At 40.8% G+C, this 20,324-nt stretch overlaps 1 protein-coding gene across 1 annotated transcript; it reads right to left on the bottom strand.

The window, feature by feature from the left end:
* Positions 1-1,025: 1,025 nt before the first annotated feature.
* Positions 1,026-18,597, bottom strand: upf2 (UPF2 regulator of nonsense mediated mRNA decay). Its single transcript, XM_042511260.1, is given in 22 exon segments — positions 1,026-1,110; positions 1,209-1,329; positions 3,079-3,220; positions 4,674-4,741; positions 4,744-4,846; positions 5,278-5,376; positions 5,628-5,732; positions 6,141-6,295; positions 7,405-7,588; positions 8,293-8,568; positions 9,950-10,339; positions 10,798-10,914; positions 11,470-11,583; positions 11,790-11,898; positions 12,227-12,312; positions 13,299-13,402; positions 13,988-14,137; positions 14,358-14,549; positions 14,659-14,819; positions 15,616-16,395; positions 17,202-17,570; positions 18,543-18,597. Coding segments are annotated over 22 exon segments (3,924 nt in total). The 5' UTR covers positions 18,575-18,597; the 3' UTR covers positions 1,026-1,043.
* Between the last annotated feature and the right edge of the window lie 1,727 nt (positions 18,598-20,324).

The raw sequence follows: 20,324 nt of genomic DNA, 5'->3' as shown, positions 1-20,324 counted from the left end.
GACATTTAACTTTCGACCACAAAAATGTAATCAGTTCATCGTTGAGTGGACGTTTGTGTCAAATCTGAAACAAATTACCGCAAGGTTATTCAAAACTGTGTCAGATATTGTTTTTGCATTGATACCATGAAATTTCATCCTCCAACGCGCTGCTGCAGAGCAAGTTTCTGTCAGGCGTTATTCTCTTTTTTTTTTCATTGTAAACAAATCTCATGAAAACACAAAAACCAACAAAGTTTTCATCCATCACTCAATAAGTTGAGGCAAAATTTGTTTCCATGAGCAGAAAAAAATGAAAGTAAAGTAAAAAATAATAAAGGAAGAGATATCAGGCTGTAGATATGCATCCTAGACTTATTATAAAAGACTGTTACTATAAAAGCAAAATGCCAAATTACTTTTTAATTAAGGTTTTATAGATATATAATTATAAATAGAATAAAATATTATTATATGATTATATATTATTAGTAATAATTCATATTAGGATTATTGTTGTTTTTTTTATTATATATTTATATAATTCTAGTAAATCATTTATAGTATATTATCTTTTATTATAAATTATATATTATTTCATAAAAATTATATATTTTTTATTTTATTTTATATATATGTGATTTTTAATATTTTTATTTTAAATTCTTTTTTAAACTACGTTTAAAAAATGACAAATGACAAATAAATATTGACAAATAACGAAAAAATAATCTACCTTGTACCTTGTATATAAATATATATATATTTTTTTAGAAAATACAGATTTTAGAAGGAAGTTTTAAAATAAGTGTCTCTTCAAAGAGAAGCAAAGCAAGAAAGACAAACAAAGTGCTGCTGACTTTAAAGAATAAACTCCAAATAATCTTTATTTACAGATATATTCAGACCGTTAAAAGAAAAATAGAATTTCAGCTGTTTAGCTCCTGAAAATCAGAATATAAAGTGCAAATATAAACAGGAAGTCTCTGTGTTTTTAAGACTCGCCTCCTCAAGTTTCGTCTCTGCTGATAAAGTTTTATTAACGTCTCGATCTGATCTGATTTCTACTCGGTCTCGTGTCTCTGGTCTCTGTCCTGCTTCTCCTGTCTTTCATTTCTGTCTCGTTTCGCTCTGTTTGAGGAGACACTGGAGTCAGAGCTCGCTGCTGTAAACCTTAAAATCACACTTTTTGTTGTTGTTTTTAAATGTCGGCGCTGCAGTGACCTCACCTTCCTCCGGTCTTGAAGATGAGGTCGGCGTTGGGAGCACCTTTCGGGTGCTGGTAGCGAGGCCGGCGCTCCCGGTTGGTGTTGGCGGGAGCCGGACGCTGAGCGAGAGACTGCATCATCTCTGCAACAAACACACACACACACACACACACACACACACACACACACACACACACACAGAGGAAAAATTAGTTTAATCTATTTAAACTGGGTAAATATTAATTATTTATTCATAAAAACAGTACACAAGAATAAATATTCAGCCATTTTTTAACTGTTGTCCCTTTGGCAGATGTGGTGACTACAAAAACAAAAAAAAAAGAAGCACGTGCATTTAAACAGGAACAACGGTGCCGCACACTGAGCAGAGCACGATTCAGAAGAAAATATTAAATATATTAAATCAGGAACAATAGTTCATTAAACATAAAAGCAAAGCACACTGACACTCTGAATCAAGTGCAGAGTATGATCACACACCTCACTGTGCTTCAGCCATGGCTATCATAATAAAAATCAATAAATAAAAAATGACAAAACATAAAAAAATAATAATAATAATTATTATTATTATTACTTAGACAATAAAAACTGTTGAATGATATTGTCTGATTACCTTTTTCGTTACAAAGACAAGAACTACAGAAAACGTGAGCTTAAAAACACACAGACGCACAACGTTTTCATCAACAAATTAAAAGCAAACACTTTCACTCATCTTATAAAAATGCATTTTTGTATTTATGCAGCGTCTTATTTGATGAGCTGCAGAATCAAACACTATAGCTGCTGATCGGTAAAAAAAATTTGCTGCACAAAAAAACTCTTATTTGACGTTTTCACCTGTCGCACGACTGTTAAGTGTTTCAGCGCAGATTTCTGAGAGAATCTGTTTTCGAAAGATTTGTAGAGTGAATTCACCTGCAGCGTCACTGCCAGGTGCAGCACGTTAATAAGGAGTGAGGCTGTCGTCAGATTATCTTTGAGGACTGTTAACGTGTTTGCGTTCCTCTCGGTGGATTATCGTTGTTGTCGGTGTGAACGCCAGCAGGATTTATGCCAACAGTCCACCATTAAAAGTCCGCTGCATGTTTGCTGAAGGAATATTATTCAGTGCATTAATGTTATCACGTTTTAGCTTCTCCTGTTCAGATAAACTCACACAATGAGCGACCTGACCGCTAATCTGCTCCTGTAACCACGGCAACCACACAACACAGATGCAAACAGCTCGCAGCATTTAAAAGCGCTTCAAGAAGTAACAACAAAGAATTAAGGAAAAAAAGAATAATAAGAATAGAGCCGCGGAGAACCAAATGCAGTGAAGGACTTGACTGTCGAAACAGAGAGTGTTTGACAGCCACAGCATTTCATCATAGCGGATCAAACAGCTGATGGTCCGACAGCAGCGCAGTGAGACAGACAGACAGGCAGAGCGCAGCTTCTCCTCACAGCACCAAAGTGTCTGAAACAGCCAAATATTCAGAGGTGAAAGTGACTTCTTTAGACTCTACAGACGACTTTGTGTTAGTTTCAACTTTAATCAGACTTTGGATGAATTATTTAGAAACACCAGGACGCATCGCTCCGAGTCTCATCCAGCCGCTCGCGCTGAGCTCTCATTATTATTACCAGGGGCAGATGTAATGTTTTGGGGGCCCGGGGCCACAAGTAAAATGTTCAATTAATCAATTAAATTAACCTGATGATATCTTCATATCTCACTGAGGAGTCAGGGAAACCTTTAAGCTCGACAGAAATACTGATTTGATGTATATCGTGATATATATCGATATCGACTGATATGAAAAAAACGATCGTGATAAGACTTCATTCCACATCGCCCGGCCCTCAGTGTGATGGTAGTTACCCTGGTAGTCCTCCTGCTCCTGTCGCTCGTTGATGTCCAGAGTGAGTTTCTTCATCCTCATGCGTTCCTCCTGCTCCGCCTGCTGCTGGTTGAAGTGGTTCGCCGCCAGGTGGGAGGACAGCGGCACGTTCAGGATCTTATACTGACCAAAAGAAAACAAAAACACGGTTCAGATGATCTGAGTGTTTCAAAAAGAAAAAGTACAAAAATGTCTCACCAAGTGACTGCTGGACAGAGTCAGGCTTTAATATCAGAGAATATTCAGTTGTTTTGGGTTTTTTGGGTAATTTTTTGTCTTTTATCACAGAAAATGTTCAAGTTTCTTTCTTGTGAATTTTTTTTATTTAAATCTGTTTTTTCCATAATTTGCGACTTTAGTCTCAGAGTATAAATTACTTTCTCATCGATTCGTAATTTTAATATCCCATAAAATATTTTTTCTCATATTTTGTGACTTTAATCTGAGCGAATACTCAAGGTTTTTTTTTTGTAAATTTGTGGATTTCATTGCATAGAACATCCAAGTTATTTTTCATGTTTATTTTTCATAAATTTGTGATTTAAATCACATAAAATATCATTGTTTTTCTCTTAATTTGTGACTTTAATGTCAAAGAGTATTAAGATTTGGTGTCTTAAATTTGTGACTAAATTTCGAAGAGTAAAAGAATATCCTGCTGTTTTCTTCTTACCGACACGCTTTAAAACTCTCACAGCAGATCAAATATCTGCAGAATCCACTTTTTTTTCAGCATTTCTGAAAACTCTCCACAAAAGTTGGACAGTTTGTGAAATATGTTTTCTGCACCACAGTTACACAAGAAGGTCAGCATCACTTCCACATCTGAGAGGCCATCCTCACTCACACACACACACACACACACACACACACACACACACACACACAACACACAACACACAACACACACACACCACACACACACACAGGATGCTTTTATTCACCGCTGACGCAGTGAGTGTGTATGCAGGGGGGGGTCATTTCCCATCAACACCACCTACAAAGATATTCTGTGTTCTCCAAAAACTTTCATACGAAAATGTTTTTTTTTTTTTTCTGTGTGTGTGTGTGTGTGTGTGTGTGTGTGTGTATTTGGCAGCTGTCATTTAAGACAGACTGAACGCTCTATTAAAGCTCTGAGCTCTGGACACACCCTGAACCAGCCTCTGCCCTCAAACCACACATTCCTCCACCGCTCTACACACACACACACACACACACACACACACACACACACACACACACACACACACACACACACACACACACACACTACATGTCCAGAGTCAATATTATTGCAGGGCTTGGTGGGACTGAGGTGAGTGTGTGTGAGGGGAGACGGTGACAGTGTGACGTTGCTCTCAGATGTTCAGTCATATACACACACACACACACACCCACCCCACCCCCCCCCCCCCCACACACACACACACACACCCCCACACACACACTCTCTCTGTGTTTATTAACCTGAAACAAACTTCATGTTTTTGAAAAGAGTCAATGAGACTGTGTGTGTGTGTGTGAGTGTGTGTGTGCGTGCGTGCGTGCGTGCGTGCGTGCGTGCGCTGGTCACCTGCTGCTTGTTGCCTTTGCGTGTGAGCATGACAAACTGCATGGTGTCGGAGATGTCCGAGTCTCCCCGGCGATGCACGGCTCTCTGGAGCCGCCTTTCTTCAGCTGACTCTTCAGCTGCAGAGGGATCGCCACGTCCAGCTGGTGCACCTTCACCGTCTCGCCGCTGCGCTGCTGCAGAGAAGAAGAAGAAACACACAGTCAGCGTACACGAGCCCTCCTGCGAGCTTTTACATCTTCCCTGAGGTATTCATGTCAAAGGACACGTTAAATTAAAATACACTTTGACACTTTGAGAGATGAGATAATTGGCCTTTTTTCTTTTAAACCGTGGGAAGAAGGCAATGAGCAACCTAAGAAGAAATGACCCAAAAAATTAACAAGAAATTTGTAAAAAGGTTGCAAAAATCATAATTATAAATGTAATGCCTTATTTCCTGGACATTTTTCCCCGTAGCTTCATAAAAGAATTTCTCGTCAGTGGTGGGGACAAAATCTACAGTTGTCATCTTGTGGAATAAATGTTTTTAAAGGTTTTGATGCTGAGAGATGATGAATTCTGGCTTTATTTTAACCGACAGGAGAGTTTAAAGTCATCTTCATACCTGCAGGTTCTCCAGCATCATCTTATCCAGCGCCTGAATGAAGTCCTCGTCCTCAGCGCACGCCACGTGCTTCAGTCCACCGCCACGGATGGTGACCTCCTGCACACAGACAGCAAATGTTTAAAATTCGAAAAACAAATGAATATTTGATATTTATGATTAGGACTGATGTTGGTAAAATACTCAATGAAAGTCGAAAATCATATTAATGTATAATATTTTTTAAAGCCTGATTTTGAAAAGTGCATTATGTGTGCAGAGCGACATGAGTGTGTGACATCAAAGCGAGCCCTAAAGGGTTAAATTAATCCTGAAATTTCTTATTATCTGCAGCTGTGATTGGATCTTACGTTGTTCTCCTCATCCGTCTCGTTTTCTTTGTTGGAGTCGGTCAGGTAGTCGGTGTTCTCCTCCTCCTCTTCCTCTCGCTCCTCCTCTTCGTTCTCCGACCCCTCCTGTGGAAAACAGTCACAGCTTGTTAACCCTCTATGGTAAAACATATCGATGCCAGCTGGTAAAAAAAAAATTCATCATGGTTTTTGTTGTTGTTTGTAATAAATAGACTAAGTTAGTTTGTTTAGTCTTTATTTCAAACATGCAGACAGAAAATCAATCTGCGGCGTGGCACCATGTAAAGATGAACCCTGATGGACCAGACCAGACTGGAAGTGACCAGACTGGACCAGACCAGGTCTAACTTGGTCCCCCCAGTCCTCAGGCCCTGGACCACAGGTGACCTGCTGCCGAGTCTGTGAGTCTTCCTGATACTTCACATTCCTGATGTTTGTTGTCAGAAACCAGCTGAGCAACAAACAGGATCAAGTTTTAAGCAGTGAGGTCATCGTCACAACAACAGGACTCACATCCTCTTCCTGCTCGTTCATCTCGCTCTCGTTGCCAGACTGCTCCTCCGTCTCGGCGCCGCCCTCTTCGTCGTCGTCGCCGTCGTCGTCCTCCTCGTCGAGCACCTCCCCTTCGCTCATGGCGCTGGAGCGGCCGTCCTTCTCCATCGCCAGGCCTTCACGAACACAAAGAGCAACAAAAACTCAGCTCTAAAACACAAAATATCCTGAATTAAAATGATTTAATGACATCACAAACACCTCCGAGACAAACCTGACCTCGCTCACACAAAAGATTCAGTTATAAATAGATCACAGAGGAAATGATTAGTGCAAACGATTAAAGAGTGCGTTTGTGTGTCTGATGACGAGTGAGGAGGAGGCGAGGCCGGCGGAGCTGCAGATCAGGAACGTCTGATCCTGATTCAGGTACCAAACCTTCAACAGTGACTCCACTGTGAGCTCAGGACAGAAGTAACTGAGTACGTTACTCCATCGTGGCCCCCTCCCTCTGGAACTCACTGCACTGACCCATCCATGTTTTTGTTTTTTGTTGTTGTTGTTTGAAACGCTCTTTTATTGTACAGTGTCGCTGAGTTTGTGAAAAGTGCTTTATAAATAAAATGTATTATTATTATTACTATACTTCCTCACGTGTCCTTCAGTGCAGTTTAAAGCTGTTTGAACTTGAGTATTTCCATTTTTTTGTGACTTTAATGTGACAACATTCATCTGACAGAAAGTTACTGATAACTTTCTGAATAAGATTTCAACATGAAAACAAACGAATGGGCTCAAAATTGAAAGTGTTGCTTAGATTAAAGCTTTGTTTGTCCGTCAGTTTTTAGCCTGTGATTTCTGTCTTCTCCTTTTATTTGATAAATAACTGTTTTAGAAACAAAACAAAACATTTAAGAAAAGTCTAAGAAAAGTTTTAAAAAAGAAGAAAAGTTTATTTAATAAACCAATAAAGTTTTTTCAGGTTTCAGATGTTTTAATGCATGTAAAAGGCATCTAAATGCAGCACAAGAAAACAGATGACAGTCCAGATGTTAAAGGGTTAAACTCATCACTATCATTCCTGAGGACTCTGCGTGTGTGTCGCTTGATGAGTGCGTGTGTCAGGTATGTGTGAGTGTGTTTCCATGAACTGAAACCTGTCACGCAGACGACGCGGCAGGAATGCAGCTCGGCCGGGACGACCGGATACTCCGGCTCCTCAAACATCCTGCTGGTGAACTCGTGCCGGATACGGACAAACGCTCACGTCGAGAGCAGCTCCTACCTAGTTTGACGAGCACCTCCCTCTCCAGGTCAGACACCTGCTTGGTGGCCTCGTCCAGGGAGCAGCTGAGCCTCATCTTGGGCCGCAGCAGCTCCAGCGTGTCGCTGATCATGTAGTCGATGTCGATGGGGAACGGGTGATCTTTAGTCCAAACGTCGATGCTCTTCTTCCACCAGATGTACCGCTGCACACACACACACACACATCAATTATTCATTCAACCTTTATCTACCAATAATAACAATAATAATTATTATTGTTATTACAAATTTTGACACCAAACACGATACACTATTTAACCCTTTGAAAATTTAACAAAGTGGCTTGAATTCTTTCAGAAAGACTGGAAGAAGTTACGATTTACAAATTTGCAAATTTACTGAAATTAAGCACAAAAAAAGAAAAAAAAATAGAAATAGAATACCTAATAATAATAATACACAGAAAGAATACATAATAATAATAATAGTAACAACTGTATTTATATAGCACCTTTAAAAACAGAGTTTGCAAAGCAGAGATGAGAAACAGATGCGATGCAACAATGGAAATCTTAACAGTCCTGTTAAACATGAGCGAGACGAAGCTAAATTAGAGTTAAAATCAGATTAAAACCAGAAGACAAATAATACAAGATGCAGGACACATAATGTCAGTGTAAAATAATACAAAGAAATAGACCAAAAACAACAACAGAAACAATAAAACCACCAATGAAAGGACATCAGATTGATAAAATATGGATTTAGAAGGTAAAAGAGATAAAAAGAAATAAGAGAAATAAAAAGATGACATCACATAAAAGCAAGTGTATTAAAATGGGTTTAAGAAGTGATTTGAAAGTCGTCATTTGACCGGAATCTGGAGGCGCGTTGGGAGCAGTCGTACCTGGAAGTAGATGAGGAAGCAGTCGAGCTTCCTCTTGCTGGAGCCGCGGTCGAAGTACTGTCCGCAGGTGTCGAGCAGCGTGCACACCAGGCGGATGCGGAACAGGTGCTCCGGAGGGTCGAGGGCGCTGGGGCTGCCGTCCTGGTTGATCCCGAACGAGATGAAGGAGAAGAGCGTGCGGAAGATGACGGCCGACTCCACCATGCGGTAGTTGTAGAGCTCGCCCAGGAACTTGGCGCTGCTGATCCGCCGCTGGTTGAACTTTGGCTGGTTGACCTAAAAAAACGGACAGAAGAAGAATTCAGTAAAAGCATCCAAACGACACTGTAAAAATACTGTTACAGGTTAAAAATCTTACTCGAGGTTCAAACTAACAGCAAAATGTACTTTGAGAAACAGAAATACTTCTTAGGCTGCAGATTTGTATAATCATTATTAGTGGCGGACCGATTATCGGCCTGGATAATTATCGGGGCCGATATTTGGCATTTGCTGATTATCTGCATTTTATTCAATGATCGCTGCTAAAGTGAGTTCGTCATCAGAGCGTGGGCTGCAGATTTCGACCACGTGACATGGTTGGAGGTGTTAAGTAAAACAACATAAGTTCAGACTCTCGATGAGCCAGACGACATTCTCACGTGTCCTGCAACATGTAACCGTGTTGTTCACTGCGAACACAGTAACAACATGACTTCCTCTTCACTCCAGCTGTCAGAGCCGTCAGTGAAAACACGAACGTTACATCACAGCTCAGGGTTCATCAGCAGGACAGGAAAAAACCTGTCGAACTCTTTATCTGCACTTACAGCACTTTTACATGATTTTTACATTCCATGGAACGACCAGCGACGCTGTTTATCCGTTCTTTTTCATTACTACATAACAGCTTTTTAAATATATATTATTTCTAAAAATAATAAAGTCAGAACAGGATTAGTAGTAATATAAATCAGGAACTGTGTGTGTGTTATTCATGAGATGGGAGGGAGTGGTGCAAAAGGAGGAGGCATGTCTAATAAGTTTTTAAACAGAGGGGAGGTACCTGTTTTTATTTTGGCTTTATGGAAAAACTTTTCGGTGATATTTGAAGAAAAAAAGTTTGGCTACTTTATTTCCTTAATTTTTGGGGGTGATTTGCAGAAGAAAGGTTTTATTGAATCTGTTTCTTTAATTTTTAAAATTAATTTACTGTAAATTTAGGCGGTTTCATGGAGATTTTGTTTTCTTGAAAAGTTGAAGCTCTTGCTTTTGTTCTGTAAAATTTTGGCAATTTTTTAAGAAAAAACGTTTTTTCTTTAAACCTTTTGTTAATTTTTAGAAGTAAACGTTCTGGCGATTTTTTAAAAATTTTTGGTCATTTTCAAAGAAAACATATCTTACCAAACTGCGGTGATGTTTTCATTAAAACTCACCAGAAATGACACCATTTATCGCCATAAACTGTAAAAACCGAAATTATTGACGGTCCTTGGACACATCATGCGTTGTTATACAGGTTTGTGAAACAAAATTCCATGACTTTTCCGAAACCTTCAGGCTATATTTAGTTTTCCAAAACCCAGCCTGGAAATAGCTATTTGCAAATTCCAGGACTTTACTAGGTCTTTCATGACCGTACGAACCCGGCACACCATCAGAGTTTCTCTCTTCATACCTCCATGCCGAGCCGGATGTCCTCCAGCACGCCGTCCACCACGTGGATGCCCACGTCCTCCTGGTAGGCGACCAGGCCGGCCAGCAGGTTGGCCACGCAGTGGATGCTGTTGTACTTGACGTTCCAGATGTTGACCATGCAGCAGATCAGGTAGCTCTTCACCTCGGGGTCCTGCCACGGCAGCTTGCGCATCTGCCGCAGCACTTTCTCCGTGGTCACCTTGGACAGGTCCTTGTAGAGCAGCTTGCGGATGTACTCCTGCAGCGGCGGCCTCTTCTTCTTCACCGTCTTCTCCATGGGCGGCGGGTTGCAGTAGTAGTAGGCGTTTTCCACCATCGTCACGTAGCGGGCGTCCAGGTGCTGCGCCTGCTTCTTCCGCATCATTTGCTCCTGAAACGCAGCAAAAAGACATCAGCTGGTGAATATTAAACATCCCTGTAGGCAGGTTTATCACGGATCCGCACAAAACTGAAGTGATATTTAGGAAATGCTGATAAAACTCAACTTCTCCTCTGGGGGATCCCAGTATTTTTTCTTTGAATTTTTTAGGGCAATTTTTTTTTTAAAAAAATGCGGCATCTTTTTTGTCTTCAAAAAGTTTGGCCTTTTTTCCATAAAAAACAAAATTAGACATTTTTCAGAATTTTCAGAAAGTTGCAGGAGTGATTGGACACGGTGGCAATTTTAGATGCTGTTTGACTGTTTTGTCTCTTTTGTCTTTGTTTTGTCTCTGAAAAGGTGGGGAGAGACATGAAAAAACAGCTGGAAATGAGAAAGACTGAAGACAAACTAAACATTTCAACTGTTACATGTTTCCACCAAAGAGTGACAGAAACAGTCGCACTGACCAGCAGGACGCTGGTCCGCAGGTGGGAGTCGGGGGACCTGAACAGGAAGCGTCCGCAGGTCTCCAGCAGCGTGCACGCCATTTCGATGTGGTGATGAGTGAAATCTGACAGCAGCATCTGTGGGGACACACACACACATTTAACCCTTTAGGGCCTGTTTGTCTCATTTTAGTCTCTTTTCTTCTTCCTGTTGTGATAATTGTGTGTGTGTTGATGCATGTGTCCTAAATGTAGTCCAGATTGTGTATCTGAGTGTAATCAGTGAATTTGCAGCTCAGCTCCTACAATAAGTCTAAAATACACTGTGGAAACTAAATAGTTACATTCAGACTGTTCAGGTCCAAAAATGCTCCATTGAAACCCATTCAAACTGACATTTTTGATCCCACAGCCATCAGAGCAGAAAAACAGGACTTGACAAAAAATTGGCATTTAAAGGGTCAACATTGTGAAAATGAATGAATATTTTATATTTATGATTAGGATTGACGTTGGTTAAAAAAAAAAACTAAATGAAAATAGAAAAACATCACATTTTGAGTACAGAGCGATATAAGTGTGTGTAAAATTAAAGCGGGTCCTTAAGGTTAAATATTATTATTATTCATTTATTTAAATACATTTCCACCGGTGAGCTCAGAGAAAACAGGGGGAGACAGATTTTTTACCCACCTTGAGACAGTGAAGCGTGTCTGTTTTTGAGAACATCTTGAACTTCGACAGTTCTCCGATGAATCTGACGGTTTTATTTTTTGTCTCGATGTTGATCTGGTCCTTCTTACGAATCTGCACAACACAAACATTAACACAACAAAATTATCAGAAAATCTGCTTTGTAACTCATAATATTGACAAAGGAAAAAATGTCCTTGCTTGTAGAGATTTTTTTTTGTTTTGTTTTTTCGAAACATGACTTTCATAGCCATTTAATATCATAATCACATTAAAATAGCATGTTATGACTCAGCAGATGCAGTAATCAGAAGACGTACATGAAACCTGAAGTCTCCCTTCAGCATGGAGCACAGGTCTTCAGCCACGTCCGACATGCAGGGGTGAAGAGTTGCCACCAGGCGAGAGTAGAAGGGCAGAAGATCCAACCTGCAGGAGGACAAACAGTTAACACGCTGCTCGTCTTCAGACTGTCACATACAATGGTAGCGCCCCCTGCTGGTGCCTGAAGGGTCACTGTGAGGCTGACAAGAAGGTACAGTTTTCCTATTGTCAATAAATCACATGAAAAAGAGTGAAAAGTGTGTTTATCTGCAACCTGAAGTCTTATTCTTCCTCCACTGTAATTCACCATCCTGCTGACTTAAATACAGCTGCTTCTCAAAGAATTACAATATAGTGAAAATGTTTAATTTCCTTCATGCTTTAATTCACAAAGGTAAACTTTCATATATTGTATATTCGTAAAGAGCTGTACCTCTGCCTGGGAACGGTGAAGAGCGCTCGGACCAGTTTCCTCCTGTTTGATTTGGTGTTCATGTTCATGCAGAAGTCCATCGCAGCCTGCAAAAAAAAAAAAACCCCTCAGAAATTCAAATATTTAAAACCTAACCCAACTTAAGTATTTTTATATGTAATCTGTTGAGTCAGATGGAAACAATCCAAATTTATTCATAAAGCATATTTAACCCATTGAAACCTGAGCAAATTAGTATGATTTCATCTCATGCTTTTGGGCTCTGTCTCAGGCTCTCATGACACCGAGGAAAATCTCACGCCAAAACACAGCGAGGGCAGAAGTGTTGAACAATCATGTAAAAAAGTGAAGGACTTTGACTGTAGAACAGCTGAGTGTTTGACAGCCACAGCATTTCATCATGGCGGATCATTTCATCATTTTGTGGTTTGTTTTTCGCCCTCATAGTTGACTGACACAGTTTCATGTGACCATGGTGTGTTGGAGTGTAATAAACATATGATTTATTATTATTTATTAAACTTTTCAGTATTATATAAAAATGAAAAGCTCCATCTTAAGCTCGACAGGAACAGTGATTTGATGTATATCGTGATATAAAAATGATTGTGATAAAACTTTTCCACATTGTTTCTAAACTCCCCCTACTCTCTTTTTAAAATGTTTTTTTTCTAATTTCTTGCAATTTTTGGGACATTTCTTGTCTAGGTTGTCATTCCCTTTTTTTTTCACTTTTTTTCGTTTTAAAGGAATCCAATTTGCTGAGTCTTCAAAAGGGCCAAAAAAGCCTGTGAAAGGCGTCTGAACACAGCACAAGAAAACTGATGTAGATCTGGATTTCAAAGGATTAAACAAAACAACAGCTGACTAAAAAAAGCTGCACAATCCTAAACAAAAAGAAAAAAAAACCAAACATCTATGAATAAAACTATATAAAAACCACACGGATGGTGGAAAAATCAAATAATTAAAATACAAAACAAAATCTAATATTACGATGCAGCATTGGCACAAACAAGAACAAAACGAACGCCACGTTAAATGTTGAACGCTGCAGTCTGTGTCTCCTCACCTTGTCGATGAGGTCTCTGTTGACGCAGTTGGGCAGCTGCTGGATGAAGGCGTCCACTATCAGCTTCAGGTGGGACCCTGTGTTCGCCTCCTCATCCTCTTGCTCTACAAAAATAAAAATGTATAAAAATTAGGGCTTTCCCCAGTGCCAATTTTTGGGCTCCACAGCTGAACGTGACTCTGGAAAAACTCTGAAAGATTCTGTTATTTTACTGTCGTGCTGTTTGAACTTGAACGGGTTCATCGATGCACTTTTTGTGACATTTTTCTCATCACGGACAAATTACACACCGTCATAAATGCTCGTTATAAAAGGCTCCAAATCTGAGACACCTAACAAAGAAACCCCGTGAAACAAAAGCACAGAAAAATCATACAACCTCCAAAAATGAATTTTGCTGTATTCACCTGCACAATGACAATTAAGACTTTCTATTCTTTTCCAAATTTTTAAAAAAAAAAATACGAATATCAAAATCTAAAAATTGCAAACCTACTCCACAAAAAATATCTGAATATTCAGGTCCACTTCTAATAAATTCCCACTTAAAATAGAATTCAAACTGCAAAAATCTAACCATAATCGGTCAATAAAAGTTTCAGAACCACACATCCACCTTGTCCTCTGTTGTGTTGAATATTAAATTCACCGTCACACTGAGGAGCCTGGGTGTTTCTCCGAGTGTTTACCTTGCTCATCCAGCAGTTTTTTGGCCAGTTCTTCGTTCTCGGCCTCGTCTGGTCCCTCCAGTTCCAGAGGTTCATCTGTGATGTCCAGAGCCTCCAGCTCCAGCTCCAGCTCCTCTGTGGTGCTGGCCAAGTCCTTCCCCTCTCTGCCATCTGAACAGCAACAGTCACCACACAAGGTACGAGGTAGATTTATTAGTCACTGTTTACACATTGTTGAAGAAATACAAATAAATAAATAATAGTAAATATACAGATAAAAATAAAATAAAATAAAAGCTCTTTCTTCACCTGTCTGTGTGCTGTCACAATAAAACCACTGTGTGTGTCAATCTGTCTTCATCCATCTGTGTGATTTACATATGAAATGTACCTTTGGCGTCGTCCTTGTCTTTGCCCTGGCTGCTCTTCTCATTGTCCTTGAAGAGGATGGCCGGGACGAAGGCCTTCAGGTCCACCAGGTTCTCGTAGAAGTTCCGAGCGTCTTCGTCCTCCCAGATCCCTCCCTCCAGGTCGTACTCTCCAGGTTTACCGGGGGTGAAGATGTCGATGCCAGGGCCGTGCTCTGAGGGAGCAGACAGATAACATTGTTATTTGTATGAAAACAAAGATCTTACATCCACCAAAAAACACTTTTAATGTTTCTATAATTGTAGAAAATCCAGGAGACCCACCCTCCTGCACGGTCTTGTCCTGAGGAAGCTCCGGCATGTTTTCATCCAGCAGGTCGGCCAGAGACTGAGTGTTGGCCAGCAGCTTCTGGTATGAAGTGGCAAACTCTTCGTACTGCTTGTGTCTGTCCTCACTCAGCTCCCCTTTGGAATGTAGGATGCGCCTGAAGAGGAGGCACAAATGTTAAAGGGAAAATTCACCAACTCTAATGTAAATGTTGATTCGTCAGTTAAAGTAATAAAGTCCTCAGTGCATGCTGTGTTGACCCAAAAGGCTCACAGTCTGCAGCTGCAAAATTGTTTGTCCAGCATCCAGCGCAGGTTCACCTGCATCGGGCAACTCAGGTAAGATCCTTAGAAAATACTGCAGGTTTCAGGCAGGCGGGTCATAAAGTGACAAAGCAGCATTCTGAGTGAATTATTAAGAACTCTCAGAAATGTGCAGTAATCCACCTTACATCTTTTTTCTCTCTGTCTCTCACACAGCAGCAGCTTTGTCATCAGCCCTGCTGTACGCAGCCTTTCTGCTCTTCAGCGTCATTCTGACATTTAAATCTCTCTGGTAATAATGTTCAGCATAAATGTTTCCCTCTGCATATATGTCAGCCCAGTACCATGTCTGATCTGCAAGCGAGCATCTCTCTGTCCACACTCAATCTGTTAAATATGCACTTCTGTGACATCCTGTAAATGAACCACGTTAGTTACCAGCTGTGCTCTCGAGATCAAACTTAACACTTAATCACGTAAAAGATGGGTGAGGACTCGCTGTCTTCTTTGTTTGTATTAATTAAATGGAAAACTTGCGTCGTCCTAAAATCCTAGAAACGTCCTGAAACCTGAGAATTCTCCTAAAATCCTAGAAATGTCTTCAAATCCTAGAAACATCCTAAAATCTTCACAGAGGGCAGCCACAGCGCAGTGCTCTCTGTGGGGATAAAAACAGAACAGCGTGGTCACCTGTTCTGCCTCTCGGTGTTCTGCAGCTCGCGGTGGTCCTTCTTCAGGTGTTTGGTGAGCGAGGTGAAGTATTCCCTCAGAAGGTTCTGGAAGGGCTGCTGTTTCTCCGTGCTGATGATCTCGCTCGGAGGGAAGCTCAGGCCAAACTTCTCAGCGGCCAGTTTGACCTTTCGGGGCAGCAGGCCGGCGATGTCATCGCCGCAGTGCTTACAGAAGCTGATGACCACGGACACGTGCGTGTGCGTCTCCCTGTCGGTGCTGATGATGTTCTTCAGCTGCTCGTAGATCAGCGACAGCCCCTCTTTGTCGGTGAAGAGGCCCACGATGGTGAGCTCAGCGATGAAGCGCAGGTCTGTACGCAGCTTGCTGACGTTGGGCGCCTTGTCCTCCTTCCGGGCCTCAAAGTGCTTCTTCCAGGCCTGCAGGAGCAGCGGGGCGAACTCTGCGTAGCGCTGGTGGAAAAGCGAGCACAGGTGGACGGCGCAGCCCACGTCAGAGATCTTCAGCTTGGCCTCCACCACGGAGCTCACCGCCTCGCCGATGTACTTGCTGAGGTTCAGAGAGGCAAAGTCATTGGAGAGCGCGTCCCGCTGCTGCTCGGTGAGCGTGCGCAGCTTCTTCACGAAGGCCGTGTTCTTCTTCAGGCTGGAGTCCAGCCGGCTGAAGAAGGCCTCCTCCGGACGACCCTCCTGAGCGTTCTGGTTCTTACTGCGGAGCTCCTTCCTGCACTGGTGGCGCTCCCAGGCCTCCTGGTGCAGCTGGTGGCCCTCCTCTTTCTCCCTGCAGACATGAGGCAGAACGTAAAAAGGTACATGATGAAAACTTTGGTAAAAGAGATGGTGATTACATTGATTTTAGGGTAACGTTATGTTACTGATGCACGCTCTGCTGGAATGTGGGAATCATGAAGCTGACATGTTGCAGCAGTAAAAGCATCACTTCTTTTCAGGAACTTCTCTGACCAGGCAGACGTCCTGATATACTGTCAAACATTAAACATAGTTGTGCATTTTTGAAATGGAGCTGTATAAGATGCAGAAAATATTGAGAGTATTGAGAGTTTTGTTGCAGTTGGATCGCGTAACAGCCGCTGACAGCACACAGAACCAAACAACTGAGCGGCAGCGAATGAGAAATTCAGTGCCAAAGGAAAAGGCTGTGTGACGGCGAGGTAAAGCGGTAAGTGGCCATTTTTTAAATCATTTTTAATATCAACCCCTCAATAGAGCAGGGTGATGCTGAGCTGTGGAGTACGCCCCGTCCGTTTCTGCAAGCTGGGAGCATTGGCGTTATTAGACATCTGTCAAAAAACATGTAATGATGATTACTTTTTGATAATTGTGGGCTATACTGTTTTTTGTCTCTATTTATTTATATTTTGGCAAATGTGCAACATTAGTTGAATTAGCAGCTCATGTTTGCACGTTTACTATGAAAACAGACAACTATGATTGGACAACGTGAATACTGAGGAAAACTGAGAGGAAGGACCTGAAGACAATCAGAAGGTCTATGATCTCTGATTTCTAAGCAGATTGATGAACATTTATCAGACAAATTTTTAATCAGACCGAGAGTTGACTCACTTGAGGAGTGCTGCCTCCTCCTCCCGTTGTCTTTTGGACTCCTCCTCCTGAAGCTTCCTCTCCTGCTCCTCCTGCTGTCTCTTCTCCTCCTCCTCCCTCTTCTTCAGCTCCTCCTCCACTTTCTGTTTCTCCTCCTCTTTCTTCCTCCGGTCTTTCTCCTCCTTCTTCTTCTTCTCTTCCTCCAGGCGCTTCCTCTTCTCCTCCTTGCCGCCGTCTTTTTTCCCACTCATCTTGGCTTCGTCCTTCGTTTTGTCTCTGGTGGACGCCGGTCGTCTCTCGCCGTCTCTGTCCTTCTCCTTCTCCTTGTTGCTGAAGCTGCAAACGTCTTTCTCGTCCATGTTTACTGAACGCTTGCGTTCAGCGGGCATACTGAGGGAGGACCACAGGAAAAAACTGATTATATACAATCCATATTTAGATCCTTTTCTTCGACTGTTTTTATTGTGTATTTATGATACGGATGTTTTTGGTCTTTGTGTTTCATGTGCCCTTAATGTTGCCACTGCTGCATAACCAGCTGCTTCACTGGGGACAAATAAAGCTACTGACTAACTGAACCATCTACACGAATAATTATTCCTTCTGTTGCACAATAGAAAAGTTATTTAACTCTCTTCCTTATTTTAATAATCCAAAAAAAGGTGCTGGACAGAATTGTCTTGAACTCCTTGTTGAATTTGTACGTCAACCAAAATAAAGAAAGTTACTATCAGTGTTACTTTTGTAAACTGTTGTTTCCTTCCAATATTGCCTTCTATCTGATATTATTTATCGATAGTTTATATTTTGATAAAAATATCAGGATGATAGTTTTCTTGCGTTAAAAAGAGCAACAGACAGGCAAGATCAATTATGGCGATGCTGATTAGAAACACAATAACAATTTCAGAAATTGTTTAAAAACAGTCAATGGTTTAAAACATGTTTTAGTGCAGGGACGTATATATATATATATATAGACACACACACCTGCCGTTAGCCGCCTAGCCTAGCCTAACTGCTTTAATTAGCACGATAACGTTACGTTAGCTCTCGTTTATATCAGTTAAATGTTAGCTGTGAAGAAAATAGTCCGTTTTGTGACATTTTTTAGTTGCTGTCACGTTTTAAATATGAACACAGATTAATAACACAAACACTGTTAGCATTAGCACAGCTAGCGCAGTTAGCACCATGAACGTTAGCAGAGAACCGGATGTAAACAAACGTTTTCACGGCGATAAACTGACAGTTAGCGCGTGTCAACTCCTCACCGTGCAAACTTTAAGTAATAAGCAACACAAATACACGACTAGCTGTTGTGATTTTCGTAAAATGATTACATTATCATGAAGTGTTTACCTGCTAACTGTAGCATAACAAACATCGGTCATTGGTTTCCGTGTGAACCGCGGCAGGACCCTCAGGTTGGTGCCACAAAATTATGCCTGACTGAAAATATCAATACTTATCTTTCGTATTTTGTGTGTTTTATGTTATGAAAATTGTATTTAACGCGTGGATAATTATGTATTTTAGTGCTTTGAAAATGGGTCACATGACAGGCAAGGATTACAGCAGTTACGGCGACCTGCAAAGCAAGGACGGTGGTTATTTATTTAACTCCTCTGTAGAGTTTAAACACACACACACACACACACACACACACTTTTGTTTTATAGCATAATTTTAAATATATATACTTATAAAAATTCAATTTATGTATTTTTTAGATATTTTTTTCCAATAATCCTTCCTATTTTTAAAAACAAAAATTCAAGTAATTTTCTGACACACACACACAAACACACACACACACACACACACACACACACACACACGCAAACACACACCAACTCATTCATCGTTCAAGTTCCTCCCTGCAGCCGCACTGTAAGTGAGTGTGTGAGAACAAGGGTTGCTGTTGTAGCTTTATTGACACAGTGTTTATGAGACACACACACACACACACACACACAGTGGTATTGAAAGCAGCACAGAGGAGCCGTTCACAGAGTAAACTATGTTTTAGGTTCTGATAAGTGAAACCATGTTTGCTTGGCTTGTGAGCGACGCGACGCTCACACTTATTTACTCTCTCTCTCTCTCTCTCTCTCACACACAAAACACACACACACACACACACACACACACACACACACACACACACACACACACACACACCTTCACACACTAAAAAAACCTGTCCAGCTGTGACCCCTCAGACGTGTTTGAAATTGATTATACGCTGTGATTAGTATCAATTATAGTTTGGTTAAATGTTGTTTTTGCATTTTTGTGAAAGTTTTTTTTCTGATTCTAAAATAAAATCTTGCCGTTAATCAGCAGAGAAACAAAAAGTTGTAAAATCATGACATCAGTTTTATTCAGCAGTGAATGAAATCCAACAGTCAGGATTGGCTCCTGCTGAGCGCGCTCTGTTTGAGTTTCAGTCAGATTTGGAAGCTGCTGTGATCTGACTCAACGTGCGTCAGATCGCCCGCTGAAATGTTCCTCAAAAAGAAAAATAAATACCAAAAATCAGTGTGATGAGAATCTTTATCACAGCCACAGTCCCATAAAAAAAGAAGCTACAAACGAAATAAAAATAAGGAAAATAAATTAAAGTTACACTGAATAAGACCCGAAACAAGAAAAAAACAGTGAGCCAACACTGAGGCTGTTTCTGCTGTTTTGATTTAAAGGCTGGCTTTAACATTTAACCCTTAAAAACTGAGAGCGACACCGCTTTTCTTGTGCGTTCAGACTCCTTCACAGATATTAACACCTTGGAGGCCTGAGCATATTGGTTTGAACTCAAGAAATTAGTGGATTTAGAAAATTTTAAAGCTCGGGAAAATGTCCCAAAAACTACATCTCCACTTTCTTAATTATATGTTTAACAATATTTTATGGAATTATCATTTTTAAGCAAATTCTTTCAGGCTCATTTTCTTGTCTGTTTGTTTTTGTTTTATTTTATTTATTTATTTGCTAATTTTAAAGGGAAAATGTCTTGTGCTTTTTTTTTCGCAAAGTTTTTGGTCATTTCAATGTTTTCACAGAACTCAAGCCAATCTGCTCAGCTTTCAAAGGGTTAAAAAAGTGAAATCGGCTCACTGCAACATAAATCCAGCCTCATTT

Source organism: Plectropomus leopardus, chromosome 22 (genome assembly GCF_008729295.1).
Source record: "Plectropomus leopardus isolate mb chromosome 22, YSFRI_Pleo_2.0, whole genome shotgun sequence".
In the NCBI taxonomy this organism is placed as follows: Eukaryota; Metazoa; Chordata; class Actinopteri; order Perciformes; family Serranidae; genus Plectropomus; species Plectropomus leopardus.
Note: the sequence above shows the minus strand (reverse complement) of the source record. Positions and strands in the feature narration are given on the sequence as shown.